General features: G+C 37.1%; 1 protein-coding gene across 2 annotated transcripts in view; it reads right to left on the bottom strand.

The window, feature by feature from the left end:
• TUT4 (terminal uridylyl transferase 4) overlaps positions 1-15,065 on the bottom strand; it is a 46,105-nt gene that overhangs the window by 10,253 nt on the left and 20,787 nt on the right. For both annotated transcript variants that reach the window (XM_063166116.1, XM_063166115.1), the window contains exons 7-24: positions 14,271-14,322; positions 13,646-13,715; positions 12,591-12,717; positions 12,034-12,153; positions 11,433-11,654; positions 11,101-11,275; positions 9,015-9,757; positions 8,455-8,605; positions 7,808-7,894; positions 6,328-6,431; positions 5,901-5,958; positions 5,703-5,806; positions 5,245-5,334; positions 3,222-3,335; positions 2,020-2,097; positions 1,437-1,614; positions 1,040-1,087; positions 870-952 (exon numbers count right to left, since the gene is read on the bottom strand). In XM_063166116.1, the coding sequence (XP_063022186.1) occupies positions 870-952; positions 1,040-1,087; positions 1,437-1,614; positions 2,020-2,097; positions 3,222-3,335; positions 5,245-5,334; positions 5,703-5,806; positions 5,901-5,958; positions 6,328-6,431; positions 7,808-7,894; positions 8,455-8,605; positions 9,015-9,757; positions 11,101-11,275; positions 11,433-11,654; positions 12,034-12,153; positions 12,591-12,717; positions 13,646-13,715; positions 14,271-14,322 (2,604 nt within the window). The remainder of the gene's footprint in view (positions 1-869; positions 953-1,039; positions 1,088-1,436; positions 1,615-2,019; positions 2,098-3,221; positions 3,336-5,244; positions 5,335-5,702; positions 5,807-5,900; positions 5,959-6,327; positions 6,432-7,807; positions 7,895-8,454; positions 8,606-9,014; positions 9,758-11,100; positions 11,276-11,432; positions 11,655-12,033; positions 12,154-12,590; positions 12,718-13,645; positions 13,716-14,270; positions 14,323-15,065) is intronic.

Consider the following 15,065-nt stretch of genomic DNA (forward strand, 5'->3'; position numbering starts at 1 on the left):
CAGCTGCAGTTCTGATGTGTGTCAGCACAAAGGCCCAGTTTACAGCCTCTGAGCAACAAATATTGTGAAAGTACTGAAACAGAGGTACAAATTCAGAAAAAAACCCACAGATAAAGGAAGCAAATGGAAAAGAGAAGATAGGGAAGGATGAAGGGAATTCAAAGCTTTCAAAAGATTTTGAAGATGCTTTAGAAAGTCAAGTTCTGTTAAAAGCCACTGGGAGAACAGTTCTCTGAACTGTTTTAGAAAATGCCTTTCTAAGTTGATTAAAATACAGTGTTTTATTTGCTCATATTAAAAAAAAATAGTTGTCTCTACACATCAATGACTGGACCCTCTAGCACAGAGCAGTACTTTCTCCAAAATGATATTCCATGAACACATTCCTAACCCTGACTCACTACGCAAATTTTAAAGGTCAATTTGTTAAAAAAATCAATCATCATCCTTCTCCTTGTTTAAGCAGCAATCCTTACTATCTCCACCAAGTGGAAAACTAAAGAGAATGGAACATCTCTTGGATCTGTTTTCTTTAGCTACAAGAAGAGCCAGTAAGGTTCCTAGAGCTGTTTCTGGGTTTTACAGCCAAATTTGCAGTTCTCTGCAACATTTTAACATCATACAGTGGGAGGTTTTATAAAAAACAAAACATAAATTAAGCTTACTTTCCCCAAACCAGCCAGTAATATCCATCACCCATCCAACTATTCCTTTGAATTTTATATTCCAGGAGCTAAATGCTAAGCTATAAATTTCATGCAGACAATTACACACATTGTGCATACCAAAGGGATAAACACATACAAGAGACTTGCATCAATTCAGTGGACAAAGAAAATGGAAAAACATACTAAAAATTGAGAACTTACAGCTTCTCTTCCAACAGCTGGGTAGAATGGGGTACCAAATAACTTTCTCCCATTGATAAATGCCTTCATTATGAAATTGGTCACTATTGGAGAAGGACAAAATTATTAGAAAACAACAGAAAAGGCACAACTCAGTGAACATTCATCATTAGCAGACATTAACAGCTTACTTTTCCTAGAGACTCCAGCACCCAGATTATGATTCAAGTCAAAAGGATCTGCACAAAGGAGAAAAAAAAAATCAGAGTTGGAAAAAACTTGCTGCAACAGAACTTTTTATTTTAATGCAGAGAATTCCATTTTACATGCATTCGCAGAGCAGATTATAGCACAGCAATGCTGAGTTTTAAATTAGTTATGTTAGTCAGCCATAATAGAGTAAGAAGAACAATTCACTGACATGTAGTAGAAGTTAGCAATTTTGTGAGCTGCAGGACTTGCAAGCAATGCTTCTTTTTGAAACAGTGACTGTGGTTTCCTCACAAAGATCCTGTGCAGAGAGAACAGCCTCTCAAGCAATAGAGTTCCCTACTCCTGATGAATGGAGATTCAATTCAGCAGGAGTACCTTCAATGGCAATACACTTGGAGGTCCACTGCTTCTCAAAGGTGGTCAACAGCTTCTTCTGCCGGATGCTGATCACGTATTCCTTGAAGTCAAACTCCTCCGTGTAGAACCTCAGCAGCCCCAGCCACAGCTCCCCAAGAGACTCAGTGTTCTTCCCCAGGGAAGGGAGACGCTTCTTCTGCATGCAGGGGAAGAAATTTATTCAGCTACAGAATTTATTCAGCTACAGAATAGCTACAGCTATTCAGAAATTTACTGCAGCACTGCTTCTCCTCAAACATCTCTCTAATTACAAGGTCGTTTACTACAAATGGTTTCTTTTGGTTAAAGTAAGGTTAAATCATTACAGTTAAGACTAAACCTGGACTATTTTTAAAAGTAACAAGTATTTTTCCTGATTTATGTTACTTAGAAATTTTTTAAAATAAACCAAGCAAAAGTAGAAATTCCTTTTAGCAAAACAGGACTCACTTGGGAAGTTGCAATATTATGGATATGGAAATTTAATTAATCAATAAAATTATTACTTTTCCTGAAAAGCAAGGTTTAAATTTTAGTTACTCTTCTGGATTTAGAATATTACCAATTCTTCCATGTCATCAAAGAAAAAAGCATTCCATCCATCCACCATTCTTTGTGGGATCTGTTTGCCATCAAATATCTGCCAGAACAGAGAATGACAGTTACTGCTCCAATTCAAAGTTGCTGTAAAGTACTTGCAGTTCTTTTGGTAAAAAAATCATATAAAAATATAAATACTTTAATTTCAACAATTACTTCTTATACAGACAGAATTTCCCATTGGTAAAAAGTTTGAAAGACTTTTTGCATTGTTGCTGTACCTCTCAAAATATTTGGATGTTTCATTTTTACTTGTTCCTTGCAACTAAGAAAACATGACTGAATTACCTTGTCAAGATTCCAACATCTCTCTAGCCCACAGATTCTCTAAGGAGACTTTATGTGACTTCTATTACATTTTGACTTTAGCACAGCCAAGAGGAAATTCCACTGTTACTTAAATGCACTCTCGGGGTAGCAGTAAAATAAAAACCCCCAACCACTACTAAAGTATCAGATACTAAAGATCAGCAAGAAAGTCCATAAGTCTCAACAGCAATGCTTAAACCAATTTCCCTCTTGCACAAAGAAACCAAAAGAGGCAGAAAGGGATAATTTTCAGAGGTACTTGGGAGTTCCAGAGTGTATCCAGGAAGAGGCAGATAGCTGAATAATTATATTCTCCCTACCCATACCACGGGGGTGCAGAACATTGTCTTCCTAGTAAAGTCTCCTGGTACATATGAAATATTTCTTTAAAGTTGCACCAAAGCATCCATTATCTTATTTTCTCCTCATCAAATAATAAAATAAACTTCTTCTCTTACAGATAAAGTGTTGAGCAATAAATAATGCTTCTGACAATAACTGGTTGAAGAACTGGACTCGCATTTCAAGAGCATCTGGTGCAGTCTCATAATTACAATTCCCTTCTCTCCATACCACCTGCCAATTATTTTCTATCCTGTTCAGCATATAAATATGACCATAAGACCAAAATCCCAAAGTAAATGTAATAGCAGAACTTAGGCACAACAGACTCCCAGGTCTGATCTAATTTTCTTGGTCAGTTTTACCTACTAAAACCAAGAGGGAGTTAAGAGCCTGCTGATTAGAAGGGCCCCATATTTCATTCATCCCCTTTGATCCTAAAATCCCAGACTTCTCATATTTGGCTTGAAGAAAAAGTGCATCTATTTTCATAACCTCATTTTCTGAACCTACCTCCTGAAGAACTGGAATAACTGGTGGATTTCTCTGCTGCAGAAAGTACAAAACCATAAGAATATAGGCATACGAAGACAGACTACCACGGGATGCATCACCAATATCGCAGCGCTGAAAAAATACATTTTAAACAAAATGCTGAATATACATTTCACTGTTCAAGACTAACAACTGTGTCAGAGAGCAAACAGAAACCCCATAAGTAACAGCAAATACATTCACCTCATAATTAAAAATTGTTTTATGAAGCCTGAAAAATAAATACACCCAAGAGTCAACTGCCATCTGGCAAATCCATAGTATAATTTGTCTAACATAAAAACAGAAAAGCTTTTCATAGCCAAAATACTTTAAAAAAATGTATAATGTGCCAAACTGGAAAAAAAAAAAAAAAAAAAAAACCAAAAATCCAGACTCCCAAAACATAAATCCCAGGTTTCAATACCATGAAATTTAATTTTCCTTAGAAACAGCTCTTGCAGCATGAGTTATGATTCCTTATTATTTTGGTTCCCTGTCCCCTTTTAAAAAAATAGTTCATTAACAGCAAATATTTCCAGGTTGCACTGGCAGTCTAGGCCACATGTGGCATTTTGCTAGCAAACACACACATATCTAATTAAAGCATGGTGCAGCCTGCACAACACAGCACAAAACAAACACCCCTGACCAAGTCAGGGAGTTGGAGCCAGATGAGCTCAAGGTCCCTTCCAACCCAAGCCTTTCTGTGACTTTGATCAGTGAATTACCTTACTATGCTTCAGCATCTCATTACAGTATAACCTTTCCACAGCACCTGCTTCTAAGCTATCCTGTGTTTCGAGCCTGTGTCATACCAAACAAGGCATTTTTAACCTCCTAGGGCTGGAAAAACCAGGGATTCATAAATTACTTTCACATTAGCAGCAGCAGTGACAGCTGTTCCTGGGTTTTCTGCCAATGCAAACAGAGGAGGAGGCATTTTGCTTAAAAACAGAGTATTTGTATAGCTACAAAGACACTTCCATTCATTTACATTCAGGAGTGTATATCCCAAACTTGCATATTTCTTGTTTGCAGTAGTATGTTTAGAACATGCACAATGGAATGCAATGCTACCAAAAAATGTAAGATTCATTATTATCAATACAAGGCATTTTTAATTTGGACACAGAAGAGATGTGGCAATATTGTGCACTACTGTGACCACATCAAGAAAAAAATCATTGCTAGTCTCAGTGACAGTATAATGAACGTGTCCATTCCATTCTGGCACCAAGTTATTTTATTCATCTTGATGTATTTTATTACATGAACATCTGGTAGCATGATTCACCATCTCTAAAAGCCATTTTTTATTTGCCCCAGTTCCACTAAGCTTTCTTTGGATATGCTGTATTTAATACTGCAGCTTGAATAAAAAGCAATGCCACGTTTCAATTACAAAAGGCTGTATAATATAAAATTTTGACAGAATATCATAACAAAAGGTGCAGGAGATCTGAAATTCCCAAACTCCTAACGTCAAGTAAGTATATGTCCTAGGCACACTGAGACTCAGGCATTCATTCACCACCCCATACCTACCTATTCCTGACTTTTATACTAATTCAAACAAGGCACGTGTGCCAGAAGAAAGCAGCAGTAATCTCTGGACTGGCCCCAGATTTGAAATCTTGGGAAACTCATGCACATTCACATACCCCTACATCTTACAGTTACCAATTTTTCCAGTTTTGCTTGTGGTTTGGGCAGGATTTTTGTTTGTTATAATTGAAGCTGGTTTGAAATGGAAGAAAAAAAGGGAAGTTTTCCTCTCATCAGCTTTCTCTTACACAGAAATCTTCCAACAGATAGCAGAAGGTACCAGGATTTGATTTTGACACACACAGTCTGATGGAGCACAGTAAGCTTAGGAAAGTGCACTTCATATCAACAGCATTCTCCTGTCTCCATTCCAGTTGGTATTGGCAAAAGGCAAACTCAGTGGCTGCAGCAGAAAACACTGTATTGTACAAATAATATCTTCTTTTTATATTACCTTTGCAAAAACTTTCATTGTGTAGCCCAGATATTGCACCCTAGGATCAATAGCTGCGTAGGTAGCCAGCATCCTTGTGTTATGCTGTGCCTGGAGAAAGGGGAAAAAAATTAAACTGGTGTCAGGGTGAGCCAATTATGTAAGAAATTGTGCAATTTCACAGTGTCAGGTGAAAGCTGGAATGAGCTGTATTATTCATGATGGCACACAGGCCATCATGGTGGACATGAACAAGACTTCCTGTGCTGTACCCTGCTCTGCCATCGGGTCATACACAGCTACCTGGGTCAGGCTGAGGGTGTGGGCCACTGAATTTAAATAATGTAGAAGTAAAACACAAACACTCAAAAGCATTTCCATTCTGGCTTCAAAATTATTCCCTCAAATGGTTATTTGGAAAGAAATAGAAAGAATGAAAAGCTTTCTTTGAACACAAAAGGACACAAGCAGATGCTCACCAGTGTATTGTACAAACTGATATCTCCTTCCAAGCCACTCCGCCTGTGCTCAAACTTTACTATAGGCACTTTGGCTGTTGTTATAGGCAAGATGTTCCTCAAACCTGGGGAAGCAACACTTTAGTACATAAAACATTTCCATTAACAACATTTATAGAAAAGCTAACTGCAAAACAGATCATAATTTAAAGCACCTACCTGGATGCTTCTTAAGAACTTTTGCCAAACCTTCTATTATTTCTTTACAGTTTAATTTCTAGGAAAAACAAAGATCACAGCTTCAGATGTTAAAACATGGACCCTATTCCAACAAACACATTTACTATCACATATATTTCATAGATGAAAAGTCTATGTACCAATCATTTTTGAAATGTCAAAAAAGGAGCAAGCATTAAGCCAGCACATGAATTTACACAAACTCATATGCTCTTTGTGGACATCTATATTACACTGTGTGTCTATAAGGCATTAAAAGTAAAATAGGCTGCATCTTGCTTCAGCTGTGCAGAGTGCAATTAGCAAATCCTACCTTTCCTATGTGCAGAAATCTTAACTGAATTAAAAAACCTTACAGAATCTTTGAATGTAAAATAGCAGATTTTATAACTTTCAAAACTCTTACCTCTGCATTTTCATGACCTTCCAATGTCATGCAGATATCTAGATCACTGTCCCGAAACCCAAATCCATTTTTTGAGGAGCCAAATAAGCAAAGTCTAGCTTTGTCTGATCAAAAGAATAGACAAGAAAAAGTTAATTCTTTTACAGTTGAATGGTAAGTGCTTAGTATAAAATATTGTTTAACTGCAACGTGCAGGTGCCCATAAAAATGAGCTTAAAGAGAGAACTTACACTGTCACTTCAAAGACTTCAGGTTTGATAAAGGAGGAAGCACAACACTTCAGAAGTTATTTACAGAAAGCAAGACAGGATATTTTACATATTTTTTATGACTGAAGTATAGTTACTATAATCATTAAATGGCATCTCTAAATGTGGTGCAATGTTTTGTGGTATGCAACTGCATTTTCCTGCTTTTAATAAATCAAAATAATGTGCAAACCCAGTCACCAGTACAGCTTTATCCCACAGATAAGACAGAGCTACTCCTAGGGTAGCCAAAATAATATTTCTGAAATTCCATTCAGAGTTTATCTAGGTTGCATATTTCTCCTGTGACTAGGTAAATTTGGTCAATGAGTTTTTGTAATCATAGCATATTCTTGAAGAAGACACGAGCAGTAAGATTACAATACTTTATGGAACATTCTTTCCCAATTGCTTTGTTTACATTTTTGTTTGAAACATGATATTACTAAGTATTTTCATTCTTGGATGGCAAAACTATGTTAAAACAAATTCTTTCCTAACTGCAAAGAAAGCATTAATTTCAGTTGAATGTAAAGAAAATAGATCTAACACTTATTCACAGCTTTTTTTCCTAAACTTTAATAGAACTGGAAACCTTAAGTCTTTCAAGGCTTTGTAACAGGTCTCAATCCTCAGCTGCTGCCAGGAAGTGGAGGCACAGCCAATGGACAGAATTCCCAATTCCTTGATCACAGGTCAGCTACAGCAGAACAGCCTTCCATGGACTGGCATTCAGGAGACCTGGGTTTGGTACCTGGCTCTAGCACTGTTTTACACCTCCTATAAAAAAATCACTTGGCATGTCTGTGCCTTGACTTCCATCCCTGTAGTAAGACATTTTTGCTTGTTTTAGGTAAGGGATGTGAAGATAAACTCATTAGGATTTCTAAGATACTCAAGCAGTGGTGACTAGGCAACAAAAGTCCTTGGCCCACAACCAAAGCTAACACTAAACCCAACCAAACTTTCTTCTTGGCCTGACTGGAGCAGTCCTGCGCTTGCATTATTGCATTATTGCTCTGGCAGCTCTTCCTCCACTCTAGGGACATTTCCATGGAATAGCAAGAAGGGATGTTCAGTGTTGAAGTCTGCAAGACAGCTTTACAAATGGAAGGAAAAGAAATGCCCCTGCTTCAAGCAAGGAAAATAAAATGAGATAAACCACATCTTTATGCTCTGGACAACATGAGTGAAGAAAGCACTCTCAAGAATCACTAGCTAAGGTTACATACCATTATACTCTTTTCGAATAAATCTCTCCAAACTTGCCAGGATTTGTTCTCTGTTCTGTTGCTCAGATAAAGGAGGGGATAACTCATCTAAGTAAAAACAAATTAAAACACAGTCAGACGTGATATTCAGCACCTCAAGAACTGTTTTCAGCTAATTAAAAGATTGGATGGGGGTTTTTTTTGTTGTGTTTGCTTTGCTTAAATCTGTGGTTTTCTTTTTAAATCATTAGAGTCTTCCAGATTTTATTTCAAAACATCCAGTTTTTCAACCACAAAGTGTCCAGGTGGGCACCAAGCATCCAGCCAAGGTTAACCCACAACAGCACCCTCAAAAGATGCCAAAAAATTCAATAAGCACAAAAATTAGTTTTGCCCAAAGCCTGATTCCTGGGAACACCAGCAGCTTTTTACAAACCTGGTGAAAAATCCCATATTACATCAGTTTCTCAAATCTGTTATAAGTTATCACAGCCATGGATTATCTGAAAATTAAAATGCTGATCCATTTGTAGCCTAGGGCACCTGGAAGAGCTTATTCCTACTGAATTGTGAATAATTGTAAATAAGTAATTTAACCCTAGAGTTTTTAATTCTTCCAGGTTACAGATCATAGTATAAAGTGGAGCACAAACACTTCCTGAACTTACCAAAACATCTTTTACACACTATATCAAGTATTTCCCGAAATCTGTCTGTCATTGGTGGTAGTGGTTTTAGATCAATTTTCTTGAAATCCTCTGGGCAATCATTTTTGGAATGTCCATCCCGTTTGCAGATGCTGCATACTATAGTTGGTGGCTTTTTGGGGAGAAAAAAAATGAAAAATTCTATTTGTGCACTGAAGACAGTTCAGCAGACCTAACATTTCCAAGCAACCAAGAACATTTGACATATGAACAATAACAGAGCCTCTACAAAGAGCAGAACACCTCTCAACAAGCTGCATTTAGTTCTCACAGTGTCTAGAAGCACCTGGAAATTCTACAAGAAAGTAGGAGAGGAAAGGCAGAAATAACCCACAAATAACTAGAAAGAAATCCAGATTTTTTTGTGTGGACATCAAAAAGCTCAAGATGAGAGAAACAGACCATTTAACGCAAATGTCACACAGTGTGATGTTTCCTGAATAACAGGTACTCAACAAAGGCCAGAGCTCCCACCCATACCCAAACTAACATCCCAGCAATCCATGACCAGCACTGCTTACCTTTCCTGAAGTAAAAATAAACTTATCAAACACATAATGCATTTCTTCTGTTGAGAGTCTGCCTTCCTCTTTGAGATCCTGGGTTTCCAGCACTGCTTTGCAGCTGGCCGAGGTAGCTGGGGTGCCAGTGCACTTTGTCTGCGGAGACGACTCCAGTACCAAACTCTGCCTGCTTTCAGCATCAGAAAACTCATTACTGGAATTTGTGTCATCAGGCTGATGTGCACTGCAGTTACAGTGGTGGCTGAGCTCATCCTCAGTTAGACACACTGAAATTTCTAAATCATCTCTCTCTTTAGGTGATTTTTCCTTTAATTCACAGCATTCATTGGAAATAAGGGGTAAAGCTTCTTCTTTGTCTTCATCATAGCTAGAGTCCAATGTTGAAAGTAGCAAAGGGTCCATGTTCTGGGAAGAACATCTTTTGACTACAGCTTCTACCACTGTATTACATTCAACTTCATTCTCTGGTATGTCACATCCACTTTCTGTAACTTCTTTATCTACAACACTTTCCCCTTGTGGAAGGCAACAGTTTGCTACAGGCTCTTCAGATCTTGTGGATTTCTTATTATTCATTTTCCCTTTTTCTTTTTTCTTGGTATCTGGCTTGGATTTAATCCCATCTTTACTTTGTGGGCATGCAAAATATTTATATGCTGTCCTAAATCGCTCCAGGATGTACTCAAATACCATCTGGCTATTTAGACTTCGTGCAACATTCCTCTTTAGTGCAAAAGGATCTGGGAAGAAAAAGAACAATTTAATTAGTAATCTTTAACTTCCACATTTCACAAAGCAGCTGAAATCCCTAAGTTTTTACAGGGCAGTTAAGGAGGTTCTTATACTAAAATCCAGAATTGTATGTGGATATACTTAGAGAATGAAAGACCTACAAGTTTTTTCAAATTTCTTCCATACAAAACATATCCAAGTGCAGCCATGAATGACTGACTATCATAAACAATTCTAAACAGTGTTACTCAAAAAGAAAACCATGGGTATATTGCAACATTACATTATGGCCAATTTCTAAACTAGAAATTATAATAAAAAAAGGCAAAATAAATAGATGCCAGCCAGAACCTTTTTCCTCCACTGAAGAAGGATTTTCATTTTCCTTAAGAAATTCATTTGTCTAAGAGTAACATTGAGAATGTAAGGATTGTATGAACCAATCTCACCAGGATCCATTCTTAGGCCTTCCTAATGATTTCTAGATCAAACATGCTTTCCAAGCAAAAAGAGCTCCTGCATAGTTGCTATAAGTTTGCCTGGAAGATAGTACCAAACTGAGATTCTGTTACTTCATAACATCAGCTACAAACTCAACATCGGAAAAAAGAAAAAAGGCAAAAATGAGAAGTAAAAAAACATAAAGCAAACAACACAATTAGCCCAATAACAGCAGGTGTCAGAACCAGAATACAATCTGGTTTTTTTGAAATTATTTCTCATTTCTTCCTCAATGATTTGTCCTGACACCTTACATCCCACATGTTGAATAAACACTTCCTTACTTTTTCTACACTCTAGCTAAAAGTAATTGAAGAAAAGAATTGGGAGATGAAATTAGAAGTCACAGGAGTGATCTCAACATCCACTACTCAACCTGTGCCTCGAGAATTCATTGCTTATCTGTTCTACTTTCCTTCTCACTCTTCTTGTACCTTATTGACTCATCCTTCAATGTACCTCTGTACCTCATTCTGTCTGTATGATTCTCTTTGTCCTCTCCATCGCCTCAAGTGTTACAGATAAGCCACTTCAGCAACATCTCTAGAAAGTGTTCAAAAGTCATTATTCATGCTTTTATAAAAATATCACCTTACATGGTTTCTTAGCCTTCCTCAAATACCCAATTTCTCTATTCTTAAGGTCAATTCAGAATGCCACACATTGCTCTCTAAGTCAATGACTTTCCCTGCTCTTTAGACAGAGAAAACTTGTGTTTAAAGAACCTAAATAGCTGACAAAATATATATTTAAAAGACTTATTGTCCAGATCCTTGCAACATATTTGCAAGTTAAGCAAATAAAGATGCTAAAGCAGGATGACTACAGAAGTGGGAAGGGATCAGCCTACCTTCAATGGCTATTCGCCTCTTAGGCCAGTTTTTATTCTCTCTGGTTAAGAGCTCTTGTACCCGTATGCTGATGACATATTCCTCCAAAGCAAACTCCAGTGTGTAAAACTTCAAAAGTTCCAACCACAGTTGCCCCAGTGAAACTTGGTGAGGGGTTTTAAACGCTAAGAGAGACTGAAAAACATGGACACGAATGCTCAACTCCAATAAGAAATTAATATTCCTTTTTTTTTTTTTTTTGTCCTGATCCATCCAACATCAATGTTTAAAAATAAAAAACCAGGGATAAGAGATAGCAAATGGTTTTTAATTAGATAAAGTCAGGACTTACAATTCCATGTTTCTCTTTTGCATTGCTTTGGTTGTCCACTTCTGAGCTCGTTGCCTTCTTGCCACCACCTTTTTGTTGTTCAACTTTAGCTTTGCTTTCTGCTCCAACAGAGTTTTTTGCTGCACCATTTGTGGGTGGTTTGTACTCCCACCTTACAAATTCTTCATCTTCCACCCCTTTCAGCTGGTGGTCATCTGGCCTCTTTGAATCAAAGCCTTCAATCTAATAACAATTAAAGTGACACTGAAACAAAACTGTCTATAATACATACAACCAACAGTTTTCAGCAAATGTAACACTGACTACTGTGGTATATTCATACCCCTGACAAGATTAACAGATGTCAGAGACAGAAATTCAGAGAAATAAAGAGGAAAATAATTGCCTTTTCTCCAAAACACAGATGACACAACTATACAGCCTGCTACAAGTGCCTTTTTAAAAAAAGTCTTCAGAATCATCAAGCATCATCTGCATGAGCATGAAGTACCAATGCATTTCATTTATCATTTTCTTTGGCAATCAAATTATGCATTTTTATGAGATTGCAGAACACAGAAATAATGCCAACAATTTAATAATGAAGTACCAAATCACTTACCCAATTGCCCAAATAGGACGGTAAAATACGTGGTTTTCTTTGTTGAAGAAAAAATATCACCATTAAGGCAAAGGAATAGGAGGGAATTCCACCTTCAGCCTGACAGTCAATGTGACAGAGCTGTAAGAGAAAAATAATTACTTTTCTGATGTAACACCAGAATTTTAGTTTACAATCTATTACAAAAGGACAAATACTAAAGAAATGTGAGAAACATACCAGAGTGAAATACAAAATGCTGTATCTCAGAAACTGCAGTGGTCATGCCATGTCACGTACAGACAGAATACAAACTAGCAATTCACACAGTGCATTAAGGAACACTATCTTATCATATATTATTCTTTCCAGTTTCACCACATTTTGTGATTGTGGGACATATTTATGCTGCCATGTAGAAGTTCAGTCAAGGCTGAAATGTGCTATTGTACAGTGGCATCTCCCACATGGAGGTGGGGTGAAGCATGAAGTCCTTTCTACAAACACTCATGGCACATTATACAGGACAGTGTACACAGTGCTTAGGAAGAACTATTGAGGATATTTCAATAACTTACTCTGGCCCAGTAGCGGAAAGCCAAAACCAAGGGGATCAGGACAGGCTCCAGTTTACCAAGTGCAGCCAGCAGGTCAGTTGTAAGGCAAGCCACGTCATTCCTAGCACTCACTTTGCATGTCAAACCACTGCAATCACAATGCAGAACAGATAAAGGGTTATCACTCTGTGATACAGATGGTGCTGGGGCAGGGGGAGGTGGGGCAGCACACCTCCTGAAATAAAAACATTCATCAGAGTCTCCCTTTGTAAGAACCTGGATTTTTTAACAAAAAGCTACAGAATATAATTGCATTTTCTCTACTATTAGCTTACTGACTGCATCTAGAACTTACAGAATATCACTACAGTGAAGAATACAAAACAGTATTAAGAATTTGCTCATAAGTTCTGCCATTACTTAATTACATTATCTTGCACAATTCAATTACCAAATATACTGTCTACATTCCAAACACTTAAACAAACTAAAGAATTAATTAATACTCCAGACCTGCCGCACATTAAGAGTTACGTTAAGGTGAACCCACAAAACAGCTTCTCTAAAACCTTTCCTTTAGCTTCTCAGAACAATTATTTCTATTCTGTTACAAATACAGGAAAAGACAAGCCCACTCTTGTTGCATTTACTTCCCCAGAGCTTCAGTCCATACCTCTGGCCAGTCAAGAAATCATGTTTCATTTTGGAGGTTGCTATGTCTTAGGAATTTACTGAAACTGTCAGATGATGTGTCCTTTCTGGCAATGTGTATCTTATAAAATGCTTTTAAAGCCTTGGCTTAAAACTGCTGGCAACAATTTTAAATAACTGAAAACCACTCCACTTTTCCCTCAGTTAACTAAAAGGTAATGTCAGATTCCTACACCCAGCGAGTTCTGTGTAGCAAAAAACAAAAGTAGCTTTCCTTCTAGGTTACATTTCTGTGTATGAGCAATTCTCTTTTAATACAAATGTTAGCTGAATGTTACACTAATACTTTTTGTCAGGAGTGCAGGCAAGCACCTAGTATGAACAAGCATAGTAGCTCATTAAAAACTTTTTTCAGTCACAAATACCTTTTAACATCTTTGCAAAAGACAACAGGAACTTTGGCATGGAAATCCGACTCCACATCTGAGTAGACAGCTAAGCAATGAAGGAGAAAAAACACACTTTGTTTCAAAGTTTCTTACAGTTTTCCCAATTCTGTCTTTAAAATTATTATATTTATGTAACAACTAAAATTAAGTGCTGCATAGCTAAGCAGCACCAATACTTTCTGGTTACTTTTGATGCTCATCACCAGTATGAGACAGTCAGGCTGTGCTCCTGACAGAACCATGAGGCTACAAGTTTTAGAAGTCTTGGAACAGCTCTCACTCATGTACACATGCAAGTGGAAAGCAGCTTTTGAGTTTACTGCCTAGAATTCATCATACAAAAAGTTAAAACTTTTTGCTCTGGCATCTGACACTACTGCCCCAACTTCTGGCAACCTGAACTGGAGAATTCTCTTGCTGCAGCTTCTCATCTCTCATTCACACAAGCACTGGTGTTCATAAAAATCACATTCATAAAAACAGCCCAGATACTTTGGTTGAAAACCCATCAATTTTTCTAAGTTTACAGAAAGCTTAAGCATAAAAAGAACTAAGCAGCAGATGGAATGTTAAATAGAAATGAGATGCAACTAAAACTCACCACTGTTCTTCAGGATCTCAAGCACCTGGATCAGAACATCTGGTTGACTCATCTACAATGACAAAATCAGAGCAGGCTGCATTATTGAGACTAATATTTCATTTTACATTGTATATCAAACTACTTGAGTTGCACAACTAGTAACTCTGTGTTCCTCAAAAACGTGAAAAAATTTGTCAGTGTTAATGAAAAGTTAACTGTGCCTGTCTACACCATGAAAACAGGTGCCAGTAAACCTCACAGCCAACTTTCCTTTAGCCTAAAGCTCTAGTGAACACTTCTGTTCTAGTCCTGCATTAACAGGATAAATAAAAGCACTTGCCATATATTCAGCAATTTCATTATCAATGAATACTGCTAGAAATGGACAGCAAGAGAATTTAATGTCAGGACTTTCCCAGGAGTTCTGAAAGTTTATCATTTTGAAACACCTTATCATTTTGAAACACAAGTGCAGCAGTTGAGTGTCTATCAAGAATGTGCTGCTAATATCACTAAACATGAACCAACAATTTTATTACCTGAAGAATGTCACTTTTATCTCAAATTTTAAAAGTGTGGGAGGAATCAAAACCTACAAGACTTTACAGTCTGAATGTTGAGTTCATGGAAGCACACTTAGCCAAGCCAACTATTTTCATACTGCTTCAGTGCTTACTCAAAAAAAAAAGTAGAAAAAGCCTAGCATAAGGTTGTCCAAACAAAACAAAACAAAACAAAAAAACAAAAAACAAAAAAAAAAAAAACAAACAAAAAAAAAAACCCAAAAAAAACCACCCAAGAATTAAAGTTATC

The sequence above is a fragment of the Melospiza melodia genome, chromosome 11 (assembly GCF_035770615.1).
Source record: "Melospiza melodia melodia isolate bMelMel2 chromosome 11, bMelMel2.pri, whole genome shotgun sequence".
NCBI classification, from domain to species: Eukaryota; Metazoa; Chordata; class Aves; order Passeriformes; family Passerellidae; genus Melospiza; species Melospiza melodia.